The 15,714-nt window shown below is 41.0% G+C and overlaps 1 protein-coding gene across 1 annotated transcript; it reads left to right on the top strand.

Annotated features, from left to right (window-relative positions):
• The first annotated feature begins 1,134 nt into the window (after nucleotides 1-1,134).
• Ptger4 (prostaglandin E receptor 4) lies at nucleotides 1,135-14,216 on the top strand. The gene is made up of 3 exons (XM_015490486.2): nucleotides 1,135-1,696; nucleotides 2,170-3,088; nucleotides 12,323-14,216. Exons 2-3 carry the CDS (start codon nucleotides 2,213-2,215, stop codon nucleotides 12,917-12,919), a joined length of 1,473 nt encoding a protein of 490 aa, XP_015345972.1. The 5' UTR covers nucleotides 1,135-1,696; nucleotides 2,170-2,212; the 3' UTR covers nucleotides 12,920-14,216.
• The last annotated feature ends 1,498 nt before the right edge of the window (nucleotides 14,217-15,714 follow it).

Here is a 15,714-nt window from a genome sequence, read left to right as displayed (position 1 = left end):
TTTCCCCCCCCCCCCCCCCCTTTTTCTTTTTAATGATGAAGCGGTTTTAATTACACCATGACGCTTTACCTTTTTTTTTTTTAAGTAGAAAGAAGTTAATAAATGAGTACATGGAAAAATTGTTCCACCACCAGACAAGGCCAAACAAACCGTAAATCAAAGGGTAGGGTAAAGGTAATGCTTAGAGAATCCTTTTGCCTGCGTGACTTTCAACCTCCTTCTCACCCTCTGATTGGCCTTTCCAAGGATTTATGGGGAAGGTGTCTAACAGAAATACAACCGGCTCAAGGCGGAAGCTCAGTCTACCTGTTCTTTCAGGTCGGAGAAATTCCCCAGGGGGAGAGATCTCCGCAGTTACACTGTACTCCCACTCTCACCAATTCTCTCCAGGACTCTCCAAGCCACAAGGTTTTTGGCCACCTGGGCCAGGAGACGCTGTAATCGCGTCTTGTTTCTCTCTCTCTCTTCCCCCTCCCTCCCTTTCTCTTTTATCCTGCGGTGCCCTATGAGCGCAGCCCGCAGCCCGGGCACTGCCAACCAACTCCTTTTATGGTGAGAGGAAGAATTCTTCGTAGTTTCCACGCCCAAGCCTGGTACCTACCCACCCCTCCACCCACCGTGTCCGCGCGCGCACCCGAATAGGGTACAGCGCGCACGCACACTCCCACCTCTCCTCCCCACCGCTACTCCAGTGTGAAGTCCCAAAGCCATTGTTCTCCCTTCCCGAGGCACAGACGTAGCACCTCGCAAGCAGAGGTTGCGGGAAATAGCCCACTGGGAACTGCCAGGAGCGAGGGAGATGAGACGACAGTTTTAGCGTGGTCTCCCTCGCCCCCTGCCCCCGACACTGGATGGAGAGTTCGGGAGAAGCTGTGAGGGTGCCCGGGAAAGCACTGGGGCTTCCCCTGATCACCGCCGGCGGTGCCCTCTCAGAAAGTCCGCGGGTGAGATTTCAAGAGTCGCCCCCAGAAGCGCAGCTGGAGCGGCGCTAGTCTGAGCCCGGCATCCGCCCAGCGGCGCTAGCCGAGGACACGCTCCGCCCCCTTCCAGTTCAGCCAATGGGTGCCTGGGCCGCGCGCCGTCTGTCTCCGCCTCTGCCAGGGAAACTTGAAAGGAGGAGAAAAGTTTGTACAGAGGTTGGAAGGGCGAGAGCGGAGCTCGAAACCCGGCAGCCAGAGAGGAAGATGAACAGCTCTAGGTCAGAGCCCCAGATTGCGTGGACCCCGAGCCACCCCCAAGACACTAGGAGCGGTCTTAGTGGCAGCCGCCAACTACGGTAGCCGTCCGTTCTGCCCTCGGCTGGGGAGGAGGGCGGCAGGAACCGAGGACCCACGCACAGTTCCACCTGCGCGCGCGGCCACACACCTGGACGCTACCTGCCGGTGGCCAAGACCTGCGGGCTCTACCAAGCGGGGACTCATATTTGAAGGAAAGGGGAAAATTAAACAAAAAACTCAACACCAGTCTTCACTAACCCATCTGCTGCCCCTCCTGTTCTACAACTTTTTGAAAACTGACCACTCTGATCCCAGTTCCGGAAAATTGGCAGCCACGGAGACCCAGCTCCGAAAAAGCCTAAGGCTTAGTAAGTTCCACATTAAACCGGACGAGGCTGAAGGCAGGCTGGGGGCAGGTCCAGGAATCTGAGGCCTGAGCCTGGGCGCCTACGGTGCTGCTACAACCGCGTCCACTAAAGGTAAGATGGTGCAAGATGGGGTAGTGGTCATCGGGTAGACAGAGCAGTGGTCGGGTACTACCCCAGGAAAACTAAGAAAAGAGAGCAAGCTTTCCAAATCGTTTTCTATAACTTGATTGCTGTGAGAATTTTATCGACTCATAATCTTTCGGGAACAACAACACTGCGAGTCACTTTTCCCTTGAGATGGGTCTTGTTCATCTTGGCAATGGAGTGGGTTCGTTTGAGAGGAGGCGGCGGAGAGAATGGCAGTTATCAGCATCTAAATATTAATGTCAGTAGAGTGGTGCTGTTGGCAGGACGTATCGGGAGCCTGGGGATTTCGATAGCCGCAAGTCAGTCAGTGGCTACAGTCCAGAAAGTAAGATCAAGTTCCCTTGTCTCATCAGCAGAGTTTCTCGGGTAGGGGTCTGACACCTTACAAGTAATAACTTCCGCACACTGATCATTTTCCTGTCGCTTGCCATCCCTAGACCCAGCATCGTTCCGCAAGGCTGTGCACTGTCGACCACCAACATGTCAACGCCGGCGGTTAATGCATCCGCCTCCTCGAGTCCGGACCGTCTGAACAGCCCCGTTACCATCCCGGCGGTGATGTTCATCTTCGGGGTGGTGGGCAACCTGGTGGCCATCGTGGTGCTGTGCAAGTCGCGCAAGGAGCAGAAGGAGACCACCTTCTACACGCTGGTATGCGGGCTGGCTGTCACCGATCTACTGGGCACTTTGCTGGTTAGCCCAGTGACCATCGCCACGTACATGAAGGGCCAGTGGCCTGGTGAACAGGCGCTGTGCGATTACAGCACCTTCATCCTGCTCTTCTTCGGTCTGTCGGGCCTCAGCATCATCTGTGCCATGAGTATAGAGCGCTACCTGGCCATCAACCACGCCTACTTCTACAGCCACTACGTGGACAAGCGACTGGCCGGCCTCACTCTCTTCGCCGTCTATGCATCCAATGTGCTGTTCTGTGCGCTGCCTAACATGGGCCTCGGCCGCTCTCAGCTGCAGTACCCGCAGACCTGGTGCTTCATTGACTGGACCACCAACGTGACGGCGTACGCGGCTTTCTCCTACATGTACGCGGGCTTCAGCTCCTTCCTCATTCTCGCCACTGTGCTCTGCAACGTGCTCGTGTGCGGCGCACTGCTCCGCATGCACCGCCAGTTCATGCGCCGCACCTCGCTGGGCACCGAGCAGCACCACGCGGCTGCCGCCGCCGCGGTGTCCTCTGCTGCCTGTCGGGGCAACCCCTCTGCCTCCCCAGCCCTGCCGCGCCTCAGCGACTTTCGCCGCCGCCGGAGCTTCCGCCGCATGGCGGGCGCGGAGATCCAGATGGTCATCTTACTCATTGCCACCTCCCTGGTGGTGCTCATCTGCTCCATCCCGCTCGTGGTGAGTGGCCGGGCTCAGGCCTGTTCTGCCCTTTTCCCTCATCCACCCCTCTCCTCCTGCTCCTTCTCTTCCCTCGGATTTCTTAATTGCGTCTTCTCCAAATAGGGGCTGGAACCCCCCACAGGGCCTCTCTGAGAAAGCCTCTGGGGAGGCCTTCTGAGTGCCCAATTTTGAGACTGGGAGAGGGGTGCCTTCCCCTATATGCCCTGAATCTCTTTCTCCGAAAGCCTGGGTTCCTCCCCCTCCAGGGACAACCCCTACCTACCCCTTGGTGCTTGACATTAGTCCCCGATTGTCTGGGAACACACACCCCTCTCTCTGTCACCTGTGGAGGGAACCTCTCTGTAGGGTGACCTAGCCCAGTCCTCCACACTGACAACTTGCAGAGCCTGAAAACATCAGGGGTGATGATCTCTCTTGGAAACCATTTCTTAGGCCAATGGGGCTTTGGGTGTTTTGTTTTATGTAGAGCTTTTGGTTTGGTTATGTTTCCTTAGATAAAGTAGCATTTTAGTGCTAGAAGAGATAGCCAATGCTTTTGAGTCTTGCCTAACTCCTTCACCTCACAGAGGAAGAAGGGAATAATTGCTGAGAATAATCTAGCAGAAACTACACAGTGAGCTAGGTTCCCTGCTCTTTACCATGCTGTGCCTGGGAGAACATTTTAATGCATACAAATTATAACTCTTGCACAGGGCATGGCCCAAACTCAGGTTCATTAGTTCTTTCTGCAGGCCAGGAAAGTAATATTTCTGAGGGGGCCAATTATGGACAGGCTGATTTATATAAGTTAATGGATTTGAATACTCAAATAACCATGAGAGGTACAGTACCTTTATGGAGGTTTTAGATGGTTTATGAGATTTAGAGAGGATTCTTATTTATTGCCCAGACAAAATTCTACAGTTTTTGTGGCCCTTAGGCCATCAGACTCCAAACCCTGCTCCTATAGTATTGCATTCTCTCTCTTAGAACTTCTAATTTTGGCCTTTGTGCTGTATGTGTTAAAGTTTTGGTACACTTTATTTTCAGGACAACATTCTCTTTAAAGTTGCCTTTGGATTAACTTTTAAAATAAGCAGAAAGGTTCAAAGCCTACCTACTTCTCTATTTTTGCCTGTTATTAAGATGGAATGCACCAGTAACAGACAGGCAGGTGAACATAATTCTTTATCTAGTTTATCTTGAAAGAAACTAGTTATAAGTTCCTCCATCTCTCTAAATACTGCATTCCTGGAAATTACAAAACACCGACTCAAAAAAGAGATGACTGCTCTTTCTTAGTCTTATTGGAAGCAAGAGGAAATACATGTAACGGGCTATTGTTCTTTCCTTTATTTTATTAATACTGTCCAGGATTATTTGATATAAAAATATTATATCTCTGATAAGTGACTGTAAATGGAAGGAACTTAGAGGTGGCTGGGAGCCAGCATACAGTAGCTTCTTGCCAATTGGTGTAAACAGAAGTAAATATAATTGGCAGAAGAGCCTTTAAGCCATTCCAGGACCCAGTGTAATTTACAGAGTGAAGTCACACTTGAGCCACATAAACATATTTTACTGTCTGTGATGTCAACTCAGGATCAAGTGAGCTTTTGTAAGAAAGCACTCTGCCCCTGCTAAGGTCTGGGTTCCTTGGCCTCTGCCTTATGTTTTGCAGAACAGTAAATGACAAAGTGAGTGGTTGTTATTTACAGAACATCCACTTTAAGGAACTAAGGAATCAGAGCTAGGAGGTTAGCAACAAGCTCATACTTTCTAAATGTTTTGGTTGGAGGTGAGCATGTGAAGCTACTGATTCCTGCAAATCCACGGATACAGGGTTTTCCTCCATCATCATGAGAGGCATTCTATTATAGACTGACAGTAGACTTGGCCCTAAAGTATAGGACCATTTATGACAAAGCCTTTGAAATTATTTGAGGACAATAAGTTGTTGTACTTGTATTTATGGTCTGCAAATTAACCATAGTTTAATCTAACAAAAAAATGTCAAGTCTGTAGAAAGTCAGTAATATATAGTAGATATTAAGTAATCTCAACCTGAACATTGAAACTGGCTCAGTTAAGAAGTAATCATGTTAGTCAAGAACTTACATAGATTTTGTGAAGTAAGGAAGCTTACAAATCGTAGTGGCTTAGTTTTTAGCCTTAAGTTTTGACTACTGAAAACTAATTTCAGAATCAGTTTAAGTGTAAATTTTTAAGTAATGGGATATTATATTATTACCCATCCACCCACGCACACTTCAGCAATTAAAGAATCAAAAGGGAAACATCCACAATTATAGTCCTCCTTGGCTTATTTTTGCAACATTCTTTTTCACCTTTCTCATAATGTAATTTAAGGTTAAAGCTTCTAAACTCTCTGGCAGTTAAAGCAGCAGGCTCTATTTTCAATTGCAGGGAAACTAATGAAGCATCAATTTTAACTTTTATCCAATAAAGTTGTTGCTAAACCTATCTGAGGAAAAATCAAATCCTTTGAATCACTTGGAAAGGTTACCTACCAGGGCATATATAGTTTCTTTTTAAAATCTCAAGGAAATTTGAAAGCTTGACACAAAGTAGTAGAGAAATATGAAGCCACTGGAAAGCAGCCAAGTTTCTGTCTTTGGGACACCAGGAAAGAAAAAGCTACAGTGGCTCTAAGAGGGTGTGTGATACTGAGTTTAGTATAAAAGGTAAATTTCAGTCTGCTATCAAAAAATAAATGTTTTATAAATAGATCTGAATCTGGAATGGAAATTTAAGAAAGGTTGGGGAATTCATTGTGCTGAGCAGAACCTACAGAATTGTCTGAAGTGAATCATAGTCAATGAACAAAAAAGGTAGAAAGTGGAAGTGAAATCCATAGGAATATCAAATGTCAAGATTTGATAGGAAGGTGGTTCTTGTTATTTTGTCTTTTGTCTATTTGTAATCAATCTTGTTTTTTTTAATTTTAATACAGGAAAAGCTGAATAAATGAAAGAGTACACTTAAGATAAATAAAAGAGGATTGAATTCAGAAATGTACAAGCAAGACAACTTCCTAACATCCCTGTGTTAAATGTTGTAGCTAGATCAATTTCTGCTACCTAATCTTGCAGTTACAGTACTAATGTTAAGATAATGATTGTAATCAAATATTTTGCCTCAGGGCTAAGCAATTATAATGTAGGATTTGGAAAGGCATTTTCCTTCATGCACAGGCAAGCCAAGGCCATATTTATTTATTTTCTTTTTCCTTACTCTGAATTAACAAGTATTCATCTCTACTGGGAGTGGAATAGTCAATTTGATTAATCTTCTGCTTGGGTCAGATAAAATTTAAGTCCTTAGGAAAATAACTTCCTGTGAGTATCTATTTAGTTGCTTACTATAAACTAATTGTCTCTATAAAGACAAGCTAAAGAGGTTGTCTTATCTACATATTTCCAAAGAATGTAATCCCCTTTTCTTTATCTTAAGCATACTTTATCATTTATTCAATTTTCCGGTGTTTAAAAAATCCTAAGACTGATTTCAAATAGAAGAACGGACAAAATTACTAGAAACTAGTTGATCATCAGCATTTGACCAGCAAAAGCTTATCAAAGCAGATGAAAACTGTATAAATAGATGCACTTTTTTATTTAAGGCAAACTGGAATCTCATTATAAAATAACTGATGGGATTTTAGGTAAGAATTACATTTGTGGGTAATAGAATAAGACAGTAAATTTGGGTACAATTGCAGTAGAATCGAAAAGATTTGATTTTTTAAATAACTTTGGCTAAGTTAAGAATAGCAATTTCTAGAAGCAAGTTTTTTAGTCATAACATGAAATTGCAGACCCAGTAGTAAGTAGCACCTTGAACATAGCAGAATAACACACAAAAAAAGTGAGGTATTTCCACATCTGACATCTCATTTGAATCTTGTAAAAGCTCTGGGAAGAGAGTAGAGCAGACTGTCCTTTTCACCGTCTCTGCACGTCAGCTTCCCTAGCTGCACATGAAGAATTTTTCAGTTGGGGCTGAATTTGTAGCTTAGTGGTAGAGTGCTCACCTAGCACGCATGAGGCACTGGGTTCGATCCTCAGCACCACATAAAAATAAACAAATAAAAGAAATGTGCTAGTGTCCATCTACAACTAAAAAGATATTTTAAAAAAAGAATTTTTCAGTGAAACTTACTGGGTTGCTTGGGTGAATCTTAGTCAAATGCTCCTTTCACCACCCTTTGCTGACCTGTCAAGTCTTGGTTTCATTGAACACCTACTAACAAGATATTTTTCCCCTAGAGCTGAAGTTATTCTTACAGTCTTCTTAAAATGTTGAAAATGAGAGTTTAAAAAATTTAGAAATAAATTTGCAATGTAGAGATTAACTAACAGAGATTAACTTGCCTGCAATAAGTGTTCAGTTAGTGACCCAGAAGGAATGGGAAATGAGGTCTCTAATACCACCACAGAGTCAGAACTCTTTCCATGATCTTTCACTTCAAAAAAAAGAAAAAAAAATGGTAAGACCTTCTAGTAACAGCTGTGTCAATTCTGGACTCTTCACAAGGCAGTGAGTGAGATAACTGAGCACACACAGATAATTCCTTTTATGTTCTTGGAACAGACCAAGTAGCATGCGTGCACAAATCCAGTTACAGATCTTGGTATTTACTGGAAAGTACTACTATTTTGAAAATCAATTATTAAATTGTTCTGATTAAGATTTCAACATTCTTTTGTCAATTCAACATTCCCTGCAAACAGGTTGTTCTTAAGTAGAAAGTACATGTTTTTAATACCATGTCATTAACCACATCCTAAAGTTACCCCCTACCCACATTTTTCAAATTAATGATCTATTCCACAGTGACCAAGTGTCCCTATATAGGTTACAAGAAAAACAAAGAGAGCCAGCATATGTGTTCTATCCTGGACACTGTAGTACACACTTCAACAACTTATGCACAAATTGTAAGAACAGCCAGGATTTGAACAGAGGTTTATTTGATCACAAAGCTCCGGCATTTACCTCTACAACATGTAGCCTCCCTTGAACTTTCCTATCATTACACCTTGTGAATTTATCAAATCCTCTCCAAGTTACATTCCAATGCTCTTGAACCCTAAGCTCTAATCAGTCTCAGAAAGTTTGAAATATTTTCATGTATGACAATATTAGTGAAAATCATGTGCACAAATCTGCAGCTACTACAGCTTTTAAAAGTCACCTTTTAAAATTGGCTGAAAGTTGAGGTATTGCTTGAGTTCAGTGAATTGTTTAGGATTTTTTTTTTCCCCTCTGACTCAGAGGTTCTGTTTTATCATCAGCACAGTCTTCCAGCACTGGAAACTGCCTGCACTTGTTTATTTGTGTAACATATAGGGCCCGTTGGACATGAGTTCCAGAAAAGTTTTCACCTCCCCGCATGACATTGAAGTACTGCTGTAGATATTCCCATCCTAATCTGGGTTTCCCTCCCTTCAGGGAGAAAAAATCAAGTAGCCTTTAAAGTGATGCAGAAGTTGCTAAATTTATTCAAACATTACAAAATACATGAACTTTTTGTTTTAGATTCTTCCCCCATGTCTATTTGAAGTAAACCTCCTTTGAGAATATTATTCAAAGTAAAACTCATCATTCATATTCATTCTTTTCAAATAATTTGACCTACTTTTAAGGATGCTTCTCCCTGAATTTAGAATTTGTGTTTTCTACTCATCCTTCTGCTACCCTGTGAACTCCCCTTTAGTGAGGAGACATTAAAAGCCAGGTTTAGCAGCTTGTACTAAATTGTAAGCTTTCCCCCGCAGCATTCCCTTCTGCAGTAGTCAGAATTAATTATAGCTGTGGATGAAGTGAGGCACAGAAGTGATACTTTCCTTGCCTCTCATCACCTTTGACTGTGAACACCAATCATCAATTATTTTTCAATCCTCTGACTTTTCTAAAAAGTCACAGAAATTTAAAAATAAAATGCTAAGTCCTAAAATTCCTTTAAATAGCTATGAATATCATCCCATCTTAACTATTCAAAAATTTTCCTCCTTTCAGTAGTAACCATGTTTCCTTTGAGGTTGTGGTAAAGAAGCAACAAGCAACATGACATGTCAATGTTTAAAATCTCAGAAATGCAGTATTCAGACTTGTCCAAGATTCTGGTCTGAAAGAATCTTGGAAATGGCTGTGCAAAATGCATCCTAGGGAGGCACCCTGTTACCAGACGCCAGGATGGAGCAACACTGCCACCTAGAGGCACTAAAGCCTCAAGTCAACACAAACCCTGCCACACACAGAGGACCTGACAGTGACAGATATAGAAGTGTCATTTCTTTTAATCTTAGAAACATAATATGGGATGTGAGTAAAATATAGACCTCATGCATTTTGCCATTGACTCCGATCGCAGGAAATAATTCTTAAGCAGAAATATAGGCTTGTAGAACAAAACAAAATAAAAAATCATGGAATTCATCTGGAACCTGGGGGCCCAGAACAGACAACAATGTGGGGAACTCTGAGAAGAACCTTCAGGTCTCAGTAAAAAATACCTCATCTGAGGAAAGTCTCAAGGGAACATTTAGTTCCCAGGTATCACTGAGGACCTCAATCAAGCTTCTGGAAAGAAGAAACCACAATGCTTTGTTTTACTAATTTTTGTGAAGATTTTTTAAAGAAATCAGTCAAGCTTTGTCTTGATATCATCATTTATCCCAGCATAGTTCCTGCAAGTATTTTAAGAGAAGACTTCATATACTGCTATTCATTCTTTATTTACCTGTCTTCCAGAGATCAAAATGATAATTTCATCTTACAGTCATTGGATCACTCTGTTTGATGAATTTACAAGTCCACAATTCTTAATCTTAAATCTGTAGGGCCAGATGTGTTTCAGAATTCAGAATTTCAATCAGTTATTAGTATGTCATAAAATGTGTGATCTTTCCATCAGATCTGGGAAAGTGCCCCTGGAACAAAACAGAAATATTCACTCTAAGATGAATAAATAAAACTAAAAATAGTATCATAGTCAGTTTGGATCAGATTTTGATGCCAAGTTTGGGTCAGGTTTTGCAACCAAGTAAGTTCCCAAAGCAAAACGACGGAAGACCAACAAGATTTTCTTAATGAAGGATCAGTGGACCTATAGCTGATTAATATCTAAACTTCTGTTAAGGAAGACATAGAAATATAGTTAAATGTCATTGATCTAGCATCATCCAGGAATGGTTTTCATATAAGTTGAATTCTGAAAATTAATTAAACTTATTTGAAACATTTTGAACTTCCATTTTTGTTGTTTTGTCCACATTGTTGTAAATTTTTCTAAAATATCACCACCTTTTTCTGATGATTCATAACAGCATGAATCGTTAATTATTATACTATATGGTAAAGGCAGCAATGTCCTGAAGTCTTGTTAAATTTAGAAATATTTGCTTCTAATTCATAGATATAGGCTCTAGGTATGCTCTTATGAGTTCCTTTTTCTCTTTTTTATGGTTTTTGTTTATATTTCCCAGCTTTAAGAATTGCTGGGACTAGGGTTGTAGCTTAATGGTAGAGTGCTTGCCTAGCATGTGTGAGGTACTGGGTTTGATCCTCAGCACCACATAAAAATAAATAAAAGTATTTTTTTAAAAAATTATTGCTTTTAACTTCTCCCTAAAATAATTATCAAAGGCAGGTAATACTGACTAAATAATTACTAAATAGATGGCAGCGATCTCAAAAACACATTTTATGTGAATTACAGATGAAATTTTTACATAAATGATCCCAGTGTGATTAGAAGTAAGATCTAGATTTTTTAAAAAAATATTTAAATTTGAGAGTATACACTTAACAAGTGCTTTTTCTAAGGAGCAAAATAATAGTTTTCCTTAAGTTTATACCAATTTATGCTTTTTTCAGTGAATCATTCAACATTCCTAGAAGCTGACATTATTTCATTCTTCGACTTTGCACATGGAGCTATCCCTCTTTGAAAGTTATTTCCTTCCTTCTATATTTAGCAAATTCCTACTCATCCATCACAACTCAGGGCTTCCTTTCCTCCAGGAAGTGTGTCCTCCAGGTCTGGATTAGCTGAGCTCCCATGTGCACACCTCTCTCATATCATTAAATCACTCCACAGTAATAATTGATCCACTTTTCGGTCCTCTGGACTGTACATTACTCTCTGCCTTCAGAAAGTTTATGACATCTAGTACAACTTTTTGTCCCTAAAACCTACCATAATACCTAAAACACAGCTCTCTGTAATGATTAAATGTTTAGCTGATTTTAAAAATGAGTATCATATAAAATATATACAACAGCTGCTCGGATAGGGGAAATCAGTAGCTCTTGGAAAAAAAGAGATTTCATTAGAATGATGAAAACTTAAAAGCACTCACAGAAACTAAGTTAGCAAAATGCTTCACAAGGAGACTTTATTTGTTGAGGGACAACCAGCACCCCACCAGGGTAGTTTCCTGCTTAGAAGACTGAGAGCTGCCTGAGCAATAGAAAATCTGGAATAATTAGATAAAAGTAAGAGACAGAACCAGGAAAAAAATATATATATATAAGGAATTGGAGCACCTGATAGGTTTTCCAGCCTTGTTAGGAGCTGGAACTGAACAACTGAAAAATGGCTCCAATTCTTTATTTAAGCAATAATACATCAAAGCATCAAAGGAAGGGATAAGGTGTCAGGGGGAGGAGTCTTGCTTCTCCGTGTGGCAGGGGTCTTGTAGTAAACAGGTTGATTGGCATCTTGGCAAACCACACCCACCTCTGATTGGCTGTGTTTCCAGTGGGTCACCCCCATCTCCCTCCCGTGCTGTGCTGAACTTAGAGGCAGGTAGGAAGTCACACGTCCTGGGCAGTCTCAAACCAGCAGGGTTGCCCCTGGGAGTTCCCAGATACCAGACTTTCCTGTCGAATGGCTTCCGTATCCTTTTTAGTTCACACACAGTTCACAGATGACTCACGGTATTTATTCATATATTTCGTGCACATACATTGCATTTCTGTACACCATCTTTGATCTACGCAAGATATTCATAAGATTCTTACAAAAATATTTATTTATACTAACTCCAAACAAATGTAATTGCATTTTTGAAATAACCGGTTATTCTGAGGTTCATTGTGTAAACTGCCCTTTTCTTGGAAGTTACTAACAGAAGAGAGCTGCTACCTAATATGATATAGCATTTAAGCGTTTTCCCGGTTGCTTAATTATAAAATCCAAATGTGGGCATCTCGTTTATGCAGGTGCGTGTATTCATCAACCAGTTATATCAGCCAAGTGTGGTGAGAGAAATCAGCAAGAACCCAGATTTGCAGGCCATCCGAATTGCTTCTGTGAACCCCATCCTGGACCCCTGGATATACATCCTTCTACGAAAGACAGTGCTCAGTAAAGCAATAGAGAAGATCAAATGCCTCTTCTGCCGCATCGGTGGGTCCCGAAGAGACCGCTCCAGACAACACTGCTCGGAGAGTCGAAGGACGTCTTCTGCCATGTCCAGCCATTCTCGCTCCTTCATCTCCCGGGAGTTGAAGGAGATCAGCAGTACATCTCAGACCCTCCTCTACCTGCCAGACCTAAGTGAGAGTGGCCTTGCAGGCAGGAATTTACTTCCAGGCGTGCCTGGCATGGGCCTGGCCCAAACAGACACCACCTCACTGAGAACTTTGCGAATATCAGAGACCTCAGACTCCTCACAGGGCCAGGACTCCTCCGAGAGTGTGCTACTGGTGGATGAGGTTGGAGGAAGGAGCAGCGGTGATGGGCCCGCTCCTAAGGGTAACTCCCTGCAAGTCACATTTCCCAGCGAAACACTGAACTTATCTGAAAAATGTATATAGTATCTAGGGAAAGACAGCACTGTTTCTGGAACCGTCTAAAATCCTGTGCAATAGCCACATTAAGCGTTTAGCTGTGCTCAGAAGGGCTGCTTTCATCCATGACTCACAATAGAGAATAGTCAGGCTCTTGAGCACTTTCAAACCATCAAGCTGATTCACCTGTGTTCAGGGGCCTGCAGCACATTGGTTGCCACCCTGCTAGGACACAGGACTACAGCCACAACTTGATGGCTAGGAGGAAATACCCTCAGTTTTGTGACTGGATGGGAGGATGGCAGAAGTTATGCTATTTTCATAACATCAAGAGCTTTCTGTCTGGCACACAGCAGAGGCCCAGATACCAGAAGGGCTCTATTTTAATAAACTATGAGGACTACTACCTTATGGCTGATTTAAATGTCTCACTAAAGCATGAAATGTGAATTTTTATTGTTGTAAATATGATTTAAGGTATTTAAAGTATTTTCTTCTCTATGAGAAGGTTTATTGTTGATACACGGTATAATAAAGTTATGATAACCCCTCTCCTCCCAGTGTAACCAGCTAAAGTTGAAGATGTTAGATTTTTTTTTTTCCATAAAGAAGTTCAGGCCAAAGTGTCAAAAATAGATACAAAATTTTTGAAGAAAGAGTTTAGTATTGACAAAGGAATAAAGAAAACACATCCTTTAAGATGTGAAAACTATAGTCCAAAATATTATTATTTCCAAACTATGTATAATAGTGGAAATTATTTTAGTGACATTACACTTATTTATCCAGAAAGCTGTGAATTCAAGAGAACCTGACACGCTGGGAAATTCAACTTTTGTTTCCACTGATACTTTTTAAAATATAAAATTTTAAGTGTTTACCCATAATTGAAATGTATGATATAAAAACTCTAAGCAGTTTGTTTTCCCCCTAAAAGTGTGCATAGTTTTGCTTGCCTAAGAAATGACCTAGAATATCCTTTAAAATATAAGACAAGTTGCACCTTAAAGATTTTATTTTGAGATGTAGTTAAATTCATTTTTTACATGTGTCAAAAGAGTGTCATATGATTGTATTGGGCACATAAAGGTCACCTTCTAATAGTTTGGTGTAGTACCCAGTGATGCTGTACATGTATTTGAAGGACCTTCCTAAAGAAATATTAAGCATGTTTTGTTGCTTAAAGTGTTTTTGTGAATTGCTTGGTTGTGATTAAATTCTGAGCCTAATATTGATATGGTTTTAAGAAGTAGTTGTACCAACTGAAATTTATTTGGGGGATTATAATAAATAAATGCATTCCAGCTGAGTTCCATATCCTCAATTTGGAAATTGTATGGTCTTCATTTCAGGACTTCTTCTACATCCTTTTAAACAGAATTTTTTTAAATGTTAAATTATCCTGAAGAAGTTGCAAGAATAGTACAAAGCCTCAAATCCACTTAGTAGAGAATAGATTAGAAAACATGATCCAAGTGTACACAAGTTCAACAGTTTACATGGGTGGTGAGTGAGATAGTGTTATGCTCTAAAAGCTGCATGTAAAGTACTCAAATGGTTATTACAAAAAATGAGCACAAACTTTTGTTCCCATTTGCGATTTCTCTAGATCAGTGCTTCTCCAATTTCAGTCTGCATGAGTCATCTGGAGAGCATAGGAAACACACACATGGTTTCGGATTCAGTAGGTCTGGGGTATCAACATTTCTAAAAAGCTCCTGGGTGATGTCAATGCTGCCGGTGTTAGGGTACACTTCGAATGGGAATGATCCCGCGGAATGAGGTCATGATTTTCTCTTGGCAAGTTTTTAAAGATATTTTTTAATGATGTCAGAAAAATAGGCCTATCATCTTCACAGATCTACCAGCACAGTGATTCTCTCTGAGGTAGGGATGATTCAAAAAAGGAATAAGCAGCTTCAACTTCTAAAAATGTCCTATTTTACTTGTAGAGAAGGATTTTGTTTTGTCTCAAAACAAAATCCTTTTGAATGGCATCAGAGCAACACCTAGATTTATATACAAGTGAATACATACATATCCATCACCCATGATCATGGGGAAAAACCAAAGCCCCACTCATATGAGTTAAAACTATTAATACTCAAGACACAATTTCATTCATCTTCACTTCAGGTTCACCACTGGGGCAATGATTTGGTTCAATCTTTTGAACTAAAATATTCATACACTATAAGAGTTATAAAAGTATACACCTTTAAAATATTTTAGTAATATTCACAAAATTAGGCACCTATCACTGCTAATTGCAGAACATCTTCATAATCTCAAAAAAGAAATCACATGCCCACTTACAGCCAGTTCCTCTTTTCCTCTCCCCAAGACCCTAGCAACCACTCTATCGCTATGAATTTGTCTATTCTGCATATTTTTAAAAATATTTTTTAGATGTAGATGGACACAATAATCTTTATTTTTATGTGGTGCTGAGGATTGAACACAGTGCCCCACGCATGTGAGGCAAGCACGCTACCACTGAGCTACAACCCCAGTTCATATCCTTCATATTTTTATTTGTGTCTAGCTTTTTTCTGTTAGAAATATTCCAAGATTCACTAAAATTGCAGCATGAATCAGTACTTCAGTTCTTTTTTGTGGCTGAATTGTATCCCATGGAATGGATATATATTTTGTTTATCTATTGGGCACTGGGTTGTTTTCACTTTTGGGGTATTGTGAATAATGCTGCTAGGAATGTTTTTGTATACAAGATTTTGTATGAAAATATTTTCAATTTTTGGCATATACCTGGGAGTGAAATTGCTGGGATATGGTAACTATAAATTCAACACTTTGAGGCA

The sequence above is a fragment of the Marmota marmota genome, unplaced genomic scaffold (assembly GCF_001458135.2).
Source record: "Marmota marmota marmota unplaced genomic scaffold, marMar, whole genome shotgun sequence".
Classification (NCBI taxonomy): domain Eukaryota; kingdom Metazoa; phylum Chordata; class Mammalia; order Rodentia; family Sciuridae; genus Marmota; species Marmota marmota.
Note: the sequence above shows the minus strand (reverse complement) of the source record. Positions and strands in the feature narration are given on the sequence as shown.

What these genes read in the sequence shown, in the direction of transcription:
- Ptger4 (XM_015490486.2), top strand. Translation starts at nt 2,213, where the DNA reads ATGTCAACGCCGGCGGTTAATGCATCCGCCTCCTCGAGTCCGGACCGT. An exon ending in TCTGCTCCATCCCGCTCGTG is followed by an intron (nt 3,089 to 12,322) that starts GTGAGTGGCCGG and finishes TCGTTTATGCAG; the next exon opens with GTGCGTGTATTCATCAACCA.